This window comes from Myotis brandtii, unplaced genomic scaffold (assembly GCF_000412655.1).
Source record: "Myotis brandtii unplaced genomic scaffold, ASM41265v1 scaffold166, whole genome shotgun sequence".
NCBI classification, from domain to species: domain Eukaryota; kingdom Metazoa; phylum Chordata; class Mammalia; order Chiroptera; family Vespertilionidae; genus Myotis; species Myotis brandtii.
In genome coordinates, this window is record NW_005356087.1 from 601,990 (window position 1) to 619,762 (window position 17,773).

A 17,773-nucleotide genomic window follows, 5' to 3' on the forward strand; every position below is an offset into this window, starting at 1 on the left:
GGGGGGGGGGGGTCCCTCAGCCCGGCTGGCACCCTGTCCAATCTGGGACCCCTCGGGGGATGTCTGACTACTGGTTTAGGGCCAATCCCTGTCAGACATCCTTCTCACAATCTGGGACTGCTGGCTCCCAACCACTCGCCTGCCTGCCTGCCTGATTGCCCCTAACCACTTCTGCCTGCCAGCCTAATCGCCCCCAAAACACTCCCCTGCCAGCCTGATTGACACCTAACTACTCCCCTGCCGACCTAATTGCCCCCAACTGCCCTCCCCTGCAGGCCTGATCTCGCCCCCAACTGCCCACCCCTGCCAGTCAACTTGTGGTGACCATCTTGTGGCAGCCATCTTGTGACGACATCGTGGCGGTCATCTTGTGACGATGTCACGCGATGCCACCTAGGCTTTTATTATATAGGATTACCATTTTATTTTTCTTCTTCTTCTTTTTCTTCTTCTTCTTCTCCTTTTTCTTCTCCTTCTCCTTCTCCTCCTCCTCCTCCTCCAAAAAAAACTTCTTCTTCTTCTTCTTCTTCTTCTTCTTCTTCTTCTTCTTCTTCTTCTTCTTCTTCTTCTTCTTCTTCTTCTTCTTGTCCTTCTCCTTCTCCTTCTTCTTCTTCTTCAACAATGTGGTGATGGTCAGAGGGAAGGAAGTGAATCAGGGGCTGGGTAGAGGTGGGCAAAGGAGGGGAGAGAAAATGGGGACATCTGTAATAGTGTCAAATATAAAAATGAAGTGTAAAATTAAAAAATATTTTTAAGAAAATAAATCATTAAACACAAAAAAGTGTTAATAAACCAAAAGCTGGCAACCTGGTTGAAAGCACAACACTCTAAAATCTTTACCTGCAAGCTCCATGATGTAAATAGAGGCCAGAGTCTATGAAATACTACAATGAACTTATAGAGGTGTGAATATTTAGTAAGTGTAAACAATGCACTATGATGTCTTATTGAAAACATACTTTATAAAATCCATTGCTATGCAGATAACAGCATCTCCTTTTTCAATATTAGAGTAAAAATTTAGACAAAAATTTGAAATAAATGTGCTGTATTCTATCACTATTGATATACCAATTGGTCAGTGTAGAAATGTGAAACTTATTTTCAAAATTTAGACAAAAATTTGAAATAAATGTGCTGTATTCTATCACTATTGATATACCAATTGGTCAGTGTAGAAATGTGAAACTTATTTTCTTCTTTATAAAACCTGTCACCAACCTAAAGTAGTTCTCCTCTAGTCATCCTTACAGAGCCACCAAATTCTCTGTGTACCTTCCTTTCTTTTTACAGATAGATTACCTTTCACAGGATACAGATAGATTATATGTTTTTTCTTTGTTCTTACAGATGCAAACATTTGAATCTCTTTTTTTCTCACTTTACTCCTAGTTTATAAATTATATACATCCCTTTTTAAAATTTGCTTTAAATCTTCTTTTATATGATGTAAAGAAAGTTGCTACAGACTTAGAGATACAAGATTGCTCAGTAAAGTATATGAATAATATGAGTTGATAAAACCAGTGACCTACATCATACTAGGATTAACTACAATAATAATCTATATTAGGATTATAAAATGTATCTAAAACTAAAAATGCCAATTTTCTTCAGGCCATTTATAACAATTTGAAGCACTTAAAAATATAGATAAAACTTTTCCTTCATTCACACTTCTATAGAAATAAAACATCTTCTTTATCCTTTCTCTAAAAAGTAAATCTTTATTCTGCCATACTGAAATAGACATTTGAAATAACATATATAGGCAGATGTTTATTCATTGAAAATATTTGCTGAGCATCTCTAATGTGCCCGATGAGATGCTGTGCAAGTGTAAAAAAGACCTAGGATTTGTCCTGCCCTTACTTCACATATTTATATACTAGAGGTCCAATGCATGAAATTCTTGCAAGGGGCTCAGCCCTCGCAGCCTCGGCTTCATCTGGAAGTTCGTCTGGATGATCAGTCACTCTGCTGTTTGGTCTAATTAGCATATTAGCTCTTTATTATATAGGATATTTCAGCATTATGTAGCACCTGAGTAGCACTCTTACTGAATGGTGAGCACTCCCCAAGGCACTGAAGACACAGTAGTGAACAAAATGGACTCAATCTATAGAGGATTTCCATGCAGAATAGACAAACAGATACACAAAGCCTCCCCAGGCAATGGCAGCTTTCAAAGGGGCATCCAAACTGAAAAGACTTGAGTCATGGGACTTGGCAACTCACAAATTGATGTGCATTGTCACATGTCTGATTAGTCTGTGACAATCTCTCAATTGTGAAAATAACCTCACTGTTTGGGATGAGCCAAGTCAGAGTACATATCAGCAGTAGCTGAGTTTAAATACAGTACTGTGAAAAGAAAGAAAATGTAGGGCTTTATTACTTAGTGCTTAAAAAGAAAAGTCAGAATAGACACAATATAGGCATTGTGAGTGAAAAACAGCTTTCCTTTTTCACCTCATAGAACTGAAATATAGCTCAGTTTCCATTTCCCTGAGGGTGTTTCACAAACAATCTGTATTCACAGTACCAGGAAGCTAAAGCTCTGTGGTCAAAATGCCAACAAGAAGCTCATTCTTTTCTTCTTCTTCTCCTTCTTCTTCTTCTTCTTCTTCTTCTTCTTCTTCTTCTTCTTCTTCTTCTTCTTCTTCTTCTTCTTCGTCATCATCGTCGTCTTCGTCTTCGTCTTCGTCTTCTTCTTCAGAATCACACTTATTCAGGGGGATAATTTTCAGGGCCACAGTGACTGCCAGGGAAAGCTTTAAAAAGCCAGAGTCATAGTGTTCTTTGCATTCTTCTTGCTGCAAGGTGATCCTATAAATACCAGCAAACTGGTAAAGTAAAATATTATCTACACTTTACAACAGGGTTAACCAATGTACAGAATTTTATACCCACTTTCCAGAGGATCACTATCCTCCCAATGAACCTACCTTGCATGTTTTAACTGACATTGGTCCAGAATACATATTTTGAAGTTCTTTAAGATATTGATATATATAAATAATAATGTGCACTAATCTGATCCAATATACCGAGGGGACAAATAACCTATTAGCAGAAGATATTTGATGAATTTCTGAGGAAAACTTCATTACCTTGTTCAAAACATTGCATCCCTTGACATTGCTGTGAAGAGATAAACTCCATCAAACCATGTTATAATTATGTAAGACCCAATATTTACTTATATATGGAGTTTGTTTCTTCTTTTTCCTTTTTAAACAGTGAAAGGAAAATAAAATAGGCATACAACTTACCATGAGCCTAGTGCCCTAGCTTCTGAAAGAAATCAAAGGAAATCAGGAAAAAACAAACAAAATTGAGTAGAGTAGTGGGTTCTTGCTCTAACCTGGTTTTTCTCCTGTATTTTTAATATTGGTGAATAGTTGTTCTACCAGTATTAGACTTTTTCTCTCTCACTCCCCACCCCAAATCCTTGATTCTATCTCCTTTATATCTCTAAATATTATGTCCTTACTGTCTTCCCATCTGAACTGCCACCACCTCGTCCAAATCAGCTTCATATTTTCTCCAGATTCCTACAGTTGCTGTTTAACCAATCTCTCTGATTCCAGTTTGCCTATCCTATAGCCCTTTCATCTTCCAGACCTCTCAAATGCACATTTTATCACATCTCTTCCTTTCTTAAAACTGAGCACACCGCTTACCTGATAATTCCAGTATAAGGTTCCAAGGCTTAGCACACAAGGTCCTGCATGACCTGGTCATTGCCTTCTGTTTTTCTTGTTCCCCCATTAACACCATGCCAAATTCTCTATAGTCCACAAACATTTAATGCTGTACATCCATCCTCTGTCCTAGTTCTATGCTGCTTCTTCTGTTTGGGAAGTTCTCCCACTCCACCTCCTCATACTTCACCTGGTTAATTCATATGAGGGCCTCAAAATCCAAAAGCTAATAATAACTTATACTAACTGAGCACTTACTATTTACAGGTAATGTGCTAGGTATGGCCACATTCTTATTTTGTCCTTTAAAAGAAAACACCCACAATTAATGAACAGGGGAGAGAATAACCACAGGAGAGTGGTCTCACAGAAGGAAAAGGATAAAGAGATTTAGGATAGCAGGTGCAGTTCACAGTATTGAATATAATTTTGCAAAGAGAAAGGCACCAGTAAACTTGGAGAGAGTATTTCTAGAGTGTTTTGAAGGATGAACCTATGTACCAATAAGTTTCAGAGTTAATGGGAGCAAAAAAAAAAAAGTTAAGATAATGAATAATCTTTCAAGTTCTTATTCAAGGAAAAGGAAGAAATGAGAAATTTTAAAATCAAATAGTGGTGCTTTTGGTACTGGTCTAAGATGTGGTGGTATTTAGAGAAAGGTTATGATGATTTTAAGTTGAGAAGAAAGAATGAGGAGATAGATACAATTTTGTAACATCAATAATGTAATTAAATTGGATAGCACAATCCAGAAAGTTGGAATTACTTCAAGCTTTCAGAGACAGGATATGCTTAGGAAGCCAGCCTGGTGTCTATTACTGGCTTTATCTTATAAGATTTGGGTAATAGCACTCACCTCATAGGGTTGTTATGAAGAATAAATAACTTAATATATGTAAAGCACTTAGAGCACAAAAGTTTTGCTACCATTGTTATTATTGCTAAAACAACAAGTGCAATTGTAGGATTACTCTCTATTTCAACTACACCAGTAACTCTTCAAAGACAAGGGTTATGTTCTTATCAGTATGTCCAACAGGGAGAACAGTGTTTGGCTCATAACAAATGTTCAATAAATATGTAATAGTAGAGGGACTAATGCATGGAAATGGCCACGTTGTCCAGGACTACCTTTCTTAATAGTCTTAATATTACTTTCTATTTTAATAATACAAAAAATTTTAGGCAAAAGTATAAAGCTCAATTTATTTTAAAAATACATTTAATATGTTTACAAAATGCTAAAACTTCCTATCTAATAACAGAGTAATATGCAAATTGACCATCAGTCCAACACACAAGATGGCCACCCCCATGTGGTCAAAGATGGCTGGCAGATGAGGGCAGTTGTGGGTATCAGGCCAGCAGGGGAGGGCAGTTGGGGGCAACCAGGCTAACAAGGGAGGGCTGTTAGGGATGACTGGGCCAGCAGGGGTGGGCAGTTGGGGGTGACTGGGTCAAATGGATGTTCCATATTTAATTTTTTGAGGAAACGCCATACTGTTTTCCACAGTAGCTGCACCAGTCTGCATTCGCACCAGCAGTGCAGGAGAGTTCCATTTTCTCCACATCCTCTCTAGAACTTATTGTTTGTTGATTTGTTGATGATAGCCATTCTGACAGGTGTGAGATGGTACCTCATTCTTGCTTTGATTTGGATCTCTTGGATGATTAGTGACTTTGAGAATGTTTTCATATGTCTCTTGGCCTTCCTTATGTCCTCTGTCGAAAAGTGTCTAGTTAGGTCCTTTGCCCATTTTTTGATTGGATTGTTTATCTTCCTTTTGTTAAGTTGTATGAGTTCCCTGTTAATTTTGGAGATTAAACCCTTATCAGAGATAACATTGGCAAGTGTGGTCTCCCATGCAGTGGGCTTTCTTGTTGTTTTGTTGATGGTTTCTTTTTCTGCACAGAAGCTTTTTATTTTGATGTAGTCCCACTTGTTTATTTTCTCCTTAGTTTCCTTTGCCCTAAGAGCTCTTTCAGTAAAGGTATTGCTACAACATATATCTGCTATTTTGCTGCCCTTTGATTGTTTAAGATTTTTATGGTTTTCCATCTTAGGTTTAATTCCTTTATCAATGTTGACTTTATTTTTTGTGAATGGTGTAAGTTGGTGTTCTAATTTCATTTTTATTGCATGAATCTGTCCAAGTTTCCCAACACAATTTATTGAAGAGACTGTCTTGACTCCATTGTATCCTTTGCCTCCTTTGTCAAATATTAATTGAGCATAATGGCTTGGGTCGATTTCTGGGTTCTCTGTTCTGTTCCACTGGTCTTACATGTCTGTTCTTGTGGTAGTACCAGGCAGTTTTGAGAACAGTGGCTTTGTAGTATAACTTGATATCTGGTATTGTGATCCCTTCAACTTTGTCCTTCTTTCTCAATATTGCCGCAGCTATTCAGGGTATTTTTTTAATCCAATTGAATTTTTGGAGAGTTTGATCTTGGTCTTTGAAGTATGCAATTGGTATTTTAATGGGGATTGCATTGAATTTATATATTGCTTTGGGAAGTATGGACATTTTAATAATGTTGATTCTACCAATCAATGAACATGATATAGTCTTCTGTTTATGTCTTCCTCTATCTCTTTTTTCAGCATCCTGTAATTTTCTGAATACTGGTCATTTACCTCATTGGTTGAATTTATTCCTAGGTATCTTAATTTTTTGTTATAATGGTAAATGGGTTTGATTTTTTAGTTTCTCTTTCTTTGATTTCATTATTGGTGTATAAAAAAGCCATAGATTTCCGGGTGTTAATTTTGTATCCTGCTACATTGCTGAATTCATTTATTAGTTCAAGTAGTTTTTTGATGGAGTCTGTAGGGTTTCTATGTACAAAATCATATCATCTGTAAATGATGACAATTTTACCTCTTGTTTTCCAATTTGGTTCCTTTTCTGTCTTCTTCTTGTGTGTTCACTATGGCTAGCACTTCCAGTACTATGTTGAATAGGAGTGGTGAAAGTGGATATCCCTGTCTTGTTCCTGTACTTAGGGGAAATGGTTTTCGTTTTTGCCCATTGAGTATGATGTGGGCTGTAAGTTTGTCATATAAGGCTTTTATTATGTTGAGGTATGATTCCTCTATTTTCACTTTGCTGAGAGTTTTTATCTGGAAAAGGTGATGGATTTTGTCAAATGCCTTTTGTGCATCAATTGATATGGTTATGTGATTTCTTTTGTCTCTCAATTTGTTTATGTGATATATCACGTTTATTGATTTGTGGATATTGTACCATTCTTGCATCCCTGGAATAAATCTCACTTGGTCATGGTGTATGATCTTTCTAATGTAATGCTGGATCCGGTTTGCTAGAATTTTGTTGAGGATTTTAGCATCTATTTTCATTAGGGATATTGGCCTTTAATTCTCTTTCTTTGTAGTGTCTTTATCTGGTTTTGGGATTAGGGTAATGCTGGCTTCATAAAGAGCTTGGAAGTGTGCCTTCCTCTTGAATTTGTTGGAAGAGTCTGATAAAGATAGATTTTATTCTTCTTTGAATGTTTGGTAAAACTACCTTGTGAAGCCATCTGGCTCCAGGTGTTTGTTTTCTGGGAGTTTTTTGATGACTGCTTCAATTTCCTCCTTAGTTATTGGTCTTATGAGATTTTCTGATTCCTCTTAATTGATTTTTGGAAGGTTGTATTTTTTTAGGAATATGTCCATTTCCTCCAGGTTGTTTTGTTAGTTGGAATAAAGTTGTTCATAGTATTTTTTACAGTCTTTTGTATTATTGTAAGTCTGTTGTTATTTCATGTCTGTCATTTCTGATTTTGGGGGGTTTTTTTGGGAGGTCCTCTTTTTTTGCTTCTTGGTGAGCCTGGCTAGAGGTTCATCAGTATTGTTTACCCTTTCAAAGAACCAGCTCTTGGTTTCATTGAGCTTTTGTATTTTTTTTTTTTTTGGTTTCTATGTCATTTATTTTTGCTCTGATATTTATTTTTTTTCTTCCTTCTGCTCACTCTGGGCTTTTCTTGTTGCTCTCTTCCTAATTCTTTAAGTTGTAGCATTAGATAATTTATTACCAGTTTTTTGTATTTTTTTGAAGTTGGCCTGTAATTCTATGACCTTCCCTCTCTGGACTGCTTTCACCATGTCCCATAGATTTTGGATTATTGTGTTTTCATTGTCATTTGTTTCTAGGATGTTTTTTATTTCTTCTTTGATCTCTATGGTAACCCAATCATTGTTCAATAGCATGCTATTTAGCCTCCAAGTGTTTGAATTTTTGTGAATGTTTTTATTGTAGTTTATTTTTATTATAATGCCATTGTGATCTGAGAAGATGTTTGATATGAAGAGAATTTTCTTGAATTTGGAGAGACTTTGCCTGTGTCCCAATATGTGGTCTATCTGTAAAAATGTCCCATGTGCACTTAAAAAGAATGTATATTCTGTAGCTTTGGGGTGGAATGTTCTTAAGATGTCAATTAAGTCCATCTGATCTAGTGAGTCATTTAGGATTGCTGTTTCTTTGTTGATTTTTTTGTCTAGAGGATTTAATCCAGGGATGTTAATAGGGTATTAAAGTCTCCTACTATGATTTTTTTGCTGTCCATCTATCCCCTAATATCTTCCATAAGTTTTTTTTATGTATTTGTGTCCTCCTACATTGGGTGCATATATGTTTTCCAGAGTTATATCCTCTTGTTTTATTGATCCCTTTAGAATTATGAAATGGCCTTCCTTGTCTCTTGTTATGGCCTTAACTTTAAGGTCTATTTTGTCAGATATTGCTACCCCAGCTTTTTTTTTTTTCATTTCCATTTGCCTGAAAGATATTTTTCCATCCTTTCACTTTCAGTCTGTGTGAGTCCCTTGTTCTGAGGTGAATCTTTTGTAGTTAGCATATATATGGATCATGTTTTCTTATCCAGTCAACCACTTGATGTCTTTTGATTGGAACATTTAGTCCATATATGTTTAATGTTATTATTGATAGGTACTTGTTTGTTGCCATTTTTTTATTATTTATGCCTGTGTTCCTTCCTCCCTCTCTATTTCTTCTTTTTAAAACAGTCCCTTTAGCATTCCTTTCATTGCTACCTTGGTAGTGATAAACTCCCTTAACCTTTTTTTGTCTGCAAACCTTCTGATTTCCCTGTCAATTTTGATTGATAGCCTTGCTGGATAGAGTATTCCTGGATTCAGTCCCTTGCTTTGCATCACTTTATATACTTCATTCCATTTCCTTCTGGCCTGATGTGTTTCTGTTGAGAAATCATTTGATAATCTAATGGGAGTTCCTTTGTAGGTAACTCTGTCTCTCTCTTGCAGCCTTTAAGATTCTCTCTTTGTCGTTAACATTTGCCATTGTAATTGCAATGTGTTTTGGTGTTCCGTCTTCTTGGGTTCATCTTGTTTGGGACGCTCTGTGTTTGTGTCTTTTCTCTTTCCCATATCAGGGAGGTTTTCTTTCATTATTTCTTCAAATAGGTTTTCTAATCCTTGCTGCGCTTCTTGTCCTTCTGGCATCCCTATTATATGTATGTTACTTTGTTTCATATTGTCCCAATGCTCCTTTAGGCTCTTCTCCTGCTTTTTAATTTTTTTCTCCAATTGTTGTTTAGATTGGGCTTTTTTCTCTACCTCATCTTCTGACTCACTAATTCGTTCCTCTGCTTCTCCTAGTCTACTGTTGAAAACTTCCTTCATTTTTTTGTTATAGCTATATCACTTTTTATTTCCTCAAGGTTTTTGCATAGGTTGTTGATTTTCTCATTCATCCAGTTTATGAACTGTATGACATTACTCTGAATTCTTTTCCTGATATATTGCATGCTGCTATTTCATTTAGTTCCTTTCTCAGTGATGCCTTCTTTTATTCCTTTGGGGATTGTTTCGTTGTCTCCTCATTTTTGCTATGACCAAATGGTCCAAGCGCTGAGTCGCGGGGGCATGATCCATGTGTGGCAGGAGCATTGCTCAATCCAAGCATCATTGATCAGCTCAGGCACCAAGATAAGTGGCTGCCGTGGGTTGGCGGGATCTGCGTGTGCCAAGAGTCGACCAAGTCGAGAGTCAGCCTGCTCAGGAGTGGATGGTGTGGCCACTGAGGGTCAGCAGCAGCTCCCTCGGGGTCGCGTGCACCAAGAATCAGAGTCACAGGTGCTTGGTGCAGCCACCTCAGGGCAACAGGTGCCTCGTGTGTGCATTAAGAATCAGCGTCTCCACATGCATGCACCAAGAATCAGAATCCCCGGGCACGGCCGCCGAAAATCAGAGTCACAGGGGCTCAGTGTGGCTGCTTTGGGTCAGTGGGGGCCTCGTGGATGCACACTGTGAATCAGAGTCCCCACATGCATGCTCTAAGAATCAGAGTCACAGGAGCTCAGTTCAACTGCCTTGTGTCAGCGGGGGGCCTCAATGCCAAGAATTAGTGTCCTCTTGCATATGCACCATGTATCAGAGTCACGGGCCTGCTAGGGGGCCAGGTTGCATGGCTTCCCTGTCTCGGCAGGAGGCCCGCTCACACGCCGAGGGCCACGTGGGCCCTATGCCACTGAGGTGGGCAAGCTGTAGGGGGACACGCTCTGTGACTTAGGAATCTGTGTCTTGCTTGGCTGGAGTCTTGGTGTCCATGAGTCTGCAGCTGTGATAGCAGGTCTTTGTCCACAGTGGCTGTAGGGTCCTGATTTATGTCTGATGCCAGTTGGGGTGGTGTTGAGGCTGGGTTCCCAGTCACAGCAGTTCTGCTCTTCAAGGTGCCATGGCTTCTGTGCCAGTGCCAGCTGCCCAGGAGTGCTTCATGGCTTCATTTTTAATTTTACTCTCTAATAATATTAGATAGCTTTTTATTCTCTATAAATTAAAACAAAAAAAACAAGTTTAAATGACTAAACAAGGTGTTATTTTAAGATCCATGTATGTTAATGGGTATATTTTATTTGAATATGAGAAGTCATATGAAAATGATAAAGACTACATTATCATCTTAGTTTCTCCATAGTTTGCAAGCCATTTATGAAAGAGTGGTTTTCTAACTGCTATTTTTCCTTGATAGGAAACAACTATTTTATTTTCAAAAAAGAATGAATAAAGTAAGGATAAACAGGCAGAATGAATGTTAAATAAGAGAAATAACTGCCAACTAGTCTCAGATCAACAAGAAAAATACAAATCTCTAAGAAGGGCAAGAATGGGCATAGACCTGAAAACTTAGTGATCTGACTTCACAGAGTTCTAACAGGTTTCTCTCCATATTGCAGACCAGAAATTCTAGAACCATAGAGGTTGACTTCCCCAGTGTCAGGCATTTTAAGTGACTGAAAGGGGACTAGTACCCATGGCTTCTAGAAAATTTTGTGTGTTTTAACCCCCACCATATCACAAGAATGGAAGACTCCTGGGATCCCTTTTTATATAGCAACTAGTGGCCCAGTGCACAAATCCTTGCACATTGAAAGGAAATTAATTGGAAGAAATGTTTTAATATCACTATTCACCCTTCCTCTTTAATAGAATTGTCAATCAAATTAATGATCGACACTGACAGATCGAAACATACACGTGCGATTGGCACCAGTGAGAGCTTTATATGTATCGCACATGCGCAGGTCAACTTAGCCTTTTATAGATATAGAATAAACTTGCTTACTTAAAGCTGCTTTCTGATTTAGATAAACTTTTTCCAGCCCAGTGAAGCACCCCAACATCTCTTTCAGGTAATTGTCAGCAACACAGCAGTAAATATCAACACTAAGCAGCTTATTATTACAGATCATGCAGGGAGAACAAAGGGTAAAATATTTAACTGCAGCAGTGTTTGACTATATTCTGCACAGTGAGACAACCTGAAGTCATTTTCAAGGTCGACCATTTCTTACTTCTTTTCAGTCGGATCAAATTTCTAAGCTTTCTAAATCTCCATTTTCCAGCTAATGAAAAGAAAATAGGATTCTACCGAGTCTCCTATATACTTCTACCTACTCCAGGACTTCTGTGAGGATCAAATGAGATGAGGCACAGGAAAATGCTTCATAGACATTTGGTTAAAGTGTAAAATGTTTGCAACTGGCTATGAAGCAAGTCATGTTCCTAGGCTTAAGAAATTCCAAGGAGGCTAGTCGCTAGGGAGAGGAAGCCGGGTGTTGCTATGTGATGTCTTTACCCGGAACTCACAGCAACCATTTCCGGATGGGCTTGGCTGTGGGTCACATATTGTGCCATGGGGTCTCTGCAGTTTAGTGGGGTGTCGCTCTTGGGTGGTGGCATGGCCTGTGTCCCACTTGGGGGAAGCCAAGTGTTGCTTTGTGAGTGCCAGGTCTGTGGTGCCATTTCTCTGTAAATGGCCAGTGTGCGTCACGGAAGCTCCTGGTTTGAGCATCTGCCCCCTGGTGGTCAGTGCACGTCATAGCAACCAGTTGGATGGTCAGACACTTAGCATATTAGCCTTTTATATAGATAGATTACAGTAGGAAGCAAGGTAGCAGAATTGACGGCTGTTTGGACGCTGATCCCGGTGCCGGGAGGCCTCGCGGCTCTGCTGATCCCAGTGCTGGGAGGCATATTACCCTTTTACTATATAGGATAGTGGCCTGGTGCATGGGTGGGGGCCGGCTGGTTTGCCCTGAAGTGTGTCCTGGATCATGGTGGGGGTCCCGCTTGGGTGCCTGGCCAGCCTGGGTGAGGGGCTGATGGCTGTTTGCAGCTGGTCACACCCCCTTCTGGGTGGGGGTCCCTACTGGGGTGCCTGGCCAGTCTGGGTGAGGGGCTGAGGGCTGTTTTCAGGCTGGCGGGTGACTGAATCTTCCAACCACTCCTTTTTTTCTTTTTTTAAAAAATTCTGGGCCAGCTTTAGCTCTGAGGCTCGGCTCCAGCTCTGAGGCCTCGGCTGCTGAAAGCAGGTATCTGGGTTGTTTGGGTTCTATAATCAAAACACTGTTTCAACTCCAGCTCTGAGATCCCGGCTGGCTGAAAGCAGGTTTCTGGGGTTTAGTTTAGCTTCTATATTTGTAACAATGTTTCAAACTGCAAGCTCAGAGGCCGGCAGTGGCAGGCAGGGAACATTGGAGTCCTCCGTCACTGAAGCAAGCAAGCCTCATGTTCGATTCAAGCTGCCTGGCTGCCGGCCACCATCTTGGCTGGCATTAATTTGCATATCTCCCTGATTAGCCAATGGGAAGGGTAGCGGAGGTACGGCTAATTACCATGTTTCTCTTTTATTAGATAGGATTATTATCATTACCCTTTATTAAGCTATAACATAAAACACTTGATCTATATTTGGCAGAATGAGTCTGAACACACACACAGAACTGAATTTTGCTCTGATATATAGCCCAACTTGGTGTTTAATGGATCATATTCACTACATGATTTTTTCTGTCCCACTTCTGGTATGTATCTGTGAGGAGTAGACAGGTGAGAAGACGGGAAGTATCATTATTAGACAGAAGGTGCCCCCTTACTGCATTTCACAGCTCTCTCCCATAACTCAGAAATCTAATTTATATGATTATATATTTTGCCAGGAATGTGAAGAAACAGAGATCATATATTGTATGCAGATATTCAGGCTTCAGTAATGAGAGCCTTTTGAAAGACATACAGATGTGCCTGGTTTGGCCATCTTGTCACAACAAGAATTTTCAGAGCCCTATCTTCACCTTTGCCCTCTCTTAGGAGTGAGAAATGTGAGCAATTTATTGTGTTTAAGGTCTGCCTTGATGAGTTTGATAACACCTTAATCCAGCGGTTCTCAACCTGTGGGTCGAAACCCTTTTGGGGGTCAAACGATCCTTTCACAGGGGTCGCCTAAGACCATCGGAAAACACATATATAATTACATATTGTTTTTGTGATTAATCACTATGCTTTAATTATGTTCAATTTATAACAATGAAAATGCATCCTGCATATCAGATATTTACATTACGATTCATAACAGTAGTAAAATTACAGTTATGAAGTAGCAACGAAAATAATTTTCTGTTTTTATGTGGGGTCACCACAACATGAGGAACTGTATTAAAGGGTCGCGGCATTAGGAAGGTTGAGAACCACTGCCTTAATCTATCTACATAGACTCATATGTTCTAGCACCATCCAAGTTCAAAGGATGAGGGTTGAGAAGGTAAAATAGCTATAGGCAAATTTATCACCCTGTGAACAATATATAACAAGCAAAATTTCCAAGTTTTGTTTTGTATTATTCAAGAGTTTAGGGGAGTTATATGCTTTTTACCATGCCCTTCATATGAAAAAAAAACAAAACAAAAAAAACAACAAAGAAAATACAATTTTCCAGTTTTAATAAAGGTAATTTATTTGGGGCAGGAAAGTAAAGAATTCTTACTCAACTTGAACAGTGCACAAAATGGATTTCCTTTGATTGTGAGCCATGATTGTAGGGTTTTGTTTGATTTTGTGTGTTTGGTAATTCAACTAGATGATCTAAAACATGATGGTTATCTCTTTAATGGCCTTGTGTTTTAAAGAACATTTATATGAGTTGCATAGCCTTTTCAACTCAGTTCTTTTGAGTCTTTTAAAACCAGACACAGATGAGTAAAATATCTCAAGTCAAAGAGCTGTTCACCACATTGTGTATACACTCAATTAATTTATCTTTGTTAATGGTTACTTATAAATTAAGCTCCTAATGGGTGCTATTTTTGTATATTTCAAAGTACGTTTTTTCAAGTGAGCTCACAAATCATCTCTCAGTTTTTTTTATTAGTCATCTGGCTGCTTTACCCCAGATTTCTGGCAGCTGTCTCATTAGGTAAACTGTTGGTCACCAGTGGAATCAGACAGAAAATGATTATTAGATCAATTCATCACCAAAACTGGGGGGGAAATGCAGTCTCTGAAGCATGTGTTTTACTTTAATGTAAAACATTATTTTCATAAATTATTTTCATTCATGTTTAAGACAAATGTAAAACCCTTGGTGTGAGATTATTTATCTATTGGAACCTCACTTGGTATAGGACACCCCCAAAATCCTGTAGGTAGCCTACAGTTATGTCCTGATCTCCCTAATATATCCCAGCCTGGCAATCACCCTATATAATAAAAGGCTAATTGGCAAATAGACCAAACAGCGGAACAACTGGTTGCTATGTCATGTGCTGACCACCAGAGGGTGTGCGCGGAACATGGTGGGCATCGGCCATGGTGGGATGGTGGAGCAGGTGAGCAGGGGTGCCAGACCAAGGCAGGGCACCGGTTTCTGTCATCGGGGCAAGCCTCTGGAGGTTACTGAAAATTCTTTGCTCCCGCACACCATGGTCTGGCCCGGCGCTCGCACCTGCTGCTGGCACCGGCCCTACTTGCACCCACTGCCAGTGCTGGAGCCACTGCTCACACCCACTGCTGGCACCAGAACCACCGCCCGCACCTGCTGCTGGCGCCCAGCGCCGGTCCCGATCACTCAGCGCCGTCAGTGGATGCAAGTGGGGGCTGCCAGCCCTGATCACTCTTGAAGACTTCTCCACCTCCCCCTGATCCTGAGGGGCCATCAGGGCAGCAGCCGCTAATCGCAACTGCTGATGGAGCCAGCCCTGCTCACACCCACTGCTGGCACCAGCCCCAATTGCTCCGAGCCTTAAGCAGGTGCAAGCAGGGCTGGCACCATCAGCACGTGGGAGTGGTGGCATTGGGAGTGGGGCTGCCGGTAGACAGGGGACCCTGGGCCACGGCAGGAAGAACCAAGCGGGGGCATGGAGGATGGGCTGAGACCCATCCCTGTGCCCACTGCAGCCTTGCAGCCCACAGTTCCTTTTAAGGTGCACAAATTCATGCACTGGGCCCCTAGTCTCTCTGTATGTGTGTGTGTGTGTGTGTGTGTGTATATATATATATATGGCTAATATGCAAAGTGTCCCCTCGGGGGTTCGACTGGGAGACCAGGAGTTTGATTGCTCACTATGACATGCGCTGACCACCAGGGGGTGGTGCAGAACGAAGGAAGGCCCTGGTCGGCAGCCAGCAGTTGGGGAAGAAAGGCTCTGGCTGGCAGCGGAAGGCCCTGATTGGCCCTGATCACCGGCCAGGCCTAGGGACCCTACCCCTGCACAAATTTTGTGCACCAGGCCTCTAGTATAGTATATTCAGTCTAGTCACACTAATGGATTAGTTATAACAGATCCAAATACACTAGATTAAGACCAAATCTAATAGAATAGAAGATGTCACAATGCAAATGGTCTCCATAGTAAAGACTTGGTAGGAGATGGTAAAATGAACAGTAGGACCAAACTCAAAATTTTAACCTTATGTGTTTTGTTTCATTTTGGTGCTATTTTACTAGCTAAACTTCCAGGAAGTTCATTGTGAAGACATTTATATGGAAGACAAAGTAACTCAAGATGAGAATGTTCCATTAGGCATTTTACCATAGTATTTTGCTTTTCAACAGAAGCATTTTGACCTGAAAACTATATAAATCTACAGATTAGAGATCTTACTAAAAGGAAAAATTATGATGATATAAATAAGTCAAGATAATAAAGTTAACTCTTCTTTGGAATTACATCAGTAGAGTTTGGTGTAGAAAAATAAAAATAACAGAAGTGTTTTTTGTTTTTAACTTAACAGAACCCATCTTCTACTTTGGTGATGTTGAGTACTCTGTGGATGAGAGTGCTGGCTATGTGGAAGTGCAGGTATGGAGAACAGGCACTGACCTGTCCAGGTCTTCTAGTGTCACCTTGAGATCTCAGAAAACAAACCCTCCATCCGCCAATGGTGAGCAGTTTTCTATAATAACTATGTTCTACAATTTTCAACTTACCATAACAGAAAAGACTTTAAAGCTAATATACTTTACTCCTTTTTAAGTACTATTAATGTGGTCTAAATGGATTTTTTTCCTGAAATTATTACTATATGGTAGGTAAATCAAACCTTGATTTACTACTGTGAGAAAATACACTTAAGAGCCATGGATCAGAGGCTAAGTTAAAACACATTAGTAAAAGACTAAAGTCTAATGCCTATATTTGCATGAATTTGTTCTCTACACTTGGCAAATCTAACATTGTTGAATATTATGACTTCATATGCACAAGAATAAGCATGCTGACCACCTTCACAAAAATCTAATGCCAGGTAAGTATCATACAGGCATGCATCTCCAATTGGCTTCTGCCTAAGTTTAAACAAATGTCCCCATATATACTTCAGATTCAAAAGGCTTTCCCCAATTTATTATTTGAGCTGCCCTTGCTGGTACATTTATCCTGGAATCTACATCTCCAAAAAGTTGATCATAGAGTTTATGGCAAGCATAGGATTAGAAATTTCCTTTTTTTTCCCTTCTAAATTACCAACAATACAAACTCTCTCTTTTACTCACATATACACACATACATGCGCACATGTTCATTATACATACATTACACATTCATCACACAAATCAAGCAGGGGCCATACAATTACAAAGGTCACTCTTAAGTTTTAACTGTTTTAATGTAGTAGAACCAGCATAGTGCTTTTCATATAGTCATTGTCCAATAAAAATTTGTTTAGCCCAAAGAGTTATTTTGTTAGAGAAAATTCAAATAAAGGAAAAGATAGAAATGAGAATAAAGGTAAAGAAACAGAGAAAAAATACAGATGGATTCAGATACAAATATTTTTTAAAATGAATTATAGACATAAACATCCAAATATGGTTGCATATTCAGAGGTAAAATGAGAGTTAGAAATTATGAAAACAGAAAAGCAATGATATTTAATATCAACCCCCACTCTTAGTCTTTATAAACATTAAAAGAAAGTTTCATTTTAGAAAACTGTGGTACATCTACACAATGGAATACTACACTGCTGTAAAAAAAAAGGAATTCTTACCATTTGCAACAGCATGGGTGGAGCTGGAGAGCATTATGCTAAGCAAAATAAGCCAGTCAGAGAAAGATAACTATCACATGATCTCACTCATATGTGGAATATAATGAACAACATAAACTGATGAACAAAAATAGGACCAGAGTCATAGAAGCATCGAACAGACTGTCTAACCTATGAGGGAAGGTGGGGGGTGAAGGGGTAAGAGATTAACCAAAGGACTTGTATGCATGCATATGAGCATAACCAATGGACA

At 39.3% G+C, this 17,773-nt stretch overlaps 1 protein-coding gene across 1 annotated transcript in view; it reads left to right on the top strand.

The window, feature by feature from the left end:
- Nucleotides 1–17,773, top strand: part of FREM2 (FRAS1 related extracellular matrix protein 2) — a 358,247-nt gene that overhangs the window by 262,204 nt on the left and 78,270 nt on the right. Inside the window, exon 7 of the mRNA XM_005862726.2 lies at nt 16,264–16,413. Within this exon, the coding sequence (XP_005862788.1) occupies nt 16,264–16,413 (150 nt within the window). The remainder of the gene's footprint in view (nt 1–16,263; nt 16,414–17,773) is intronic.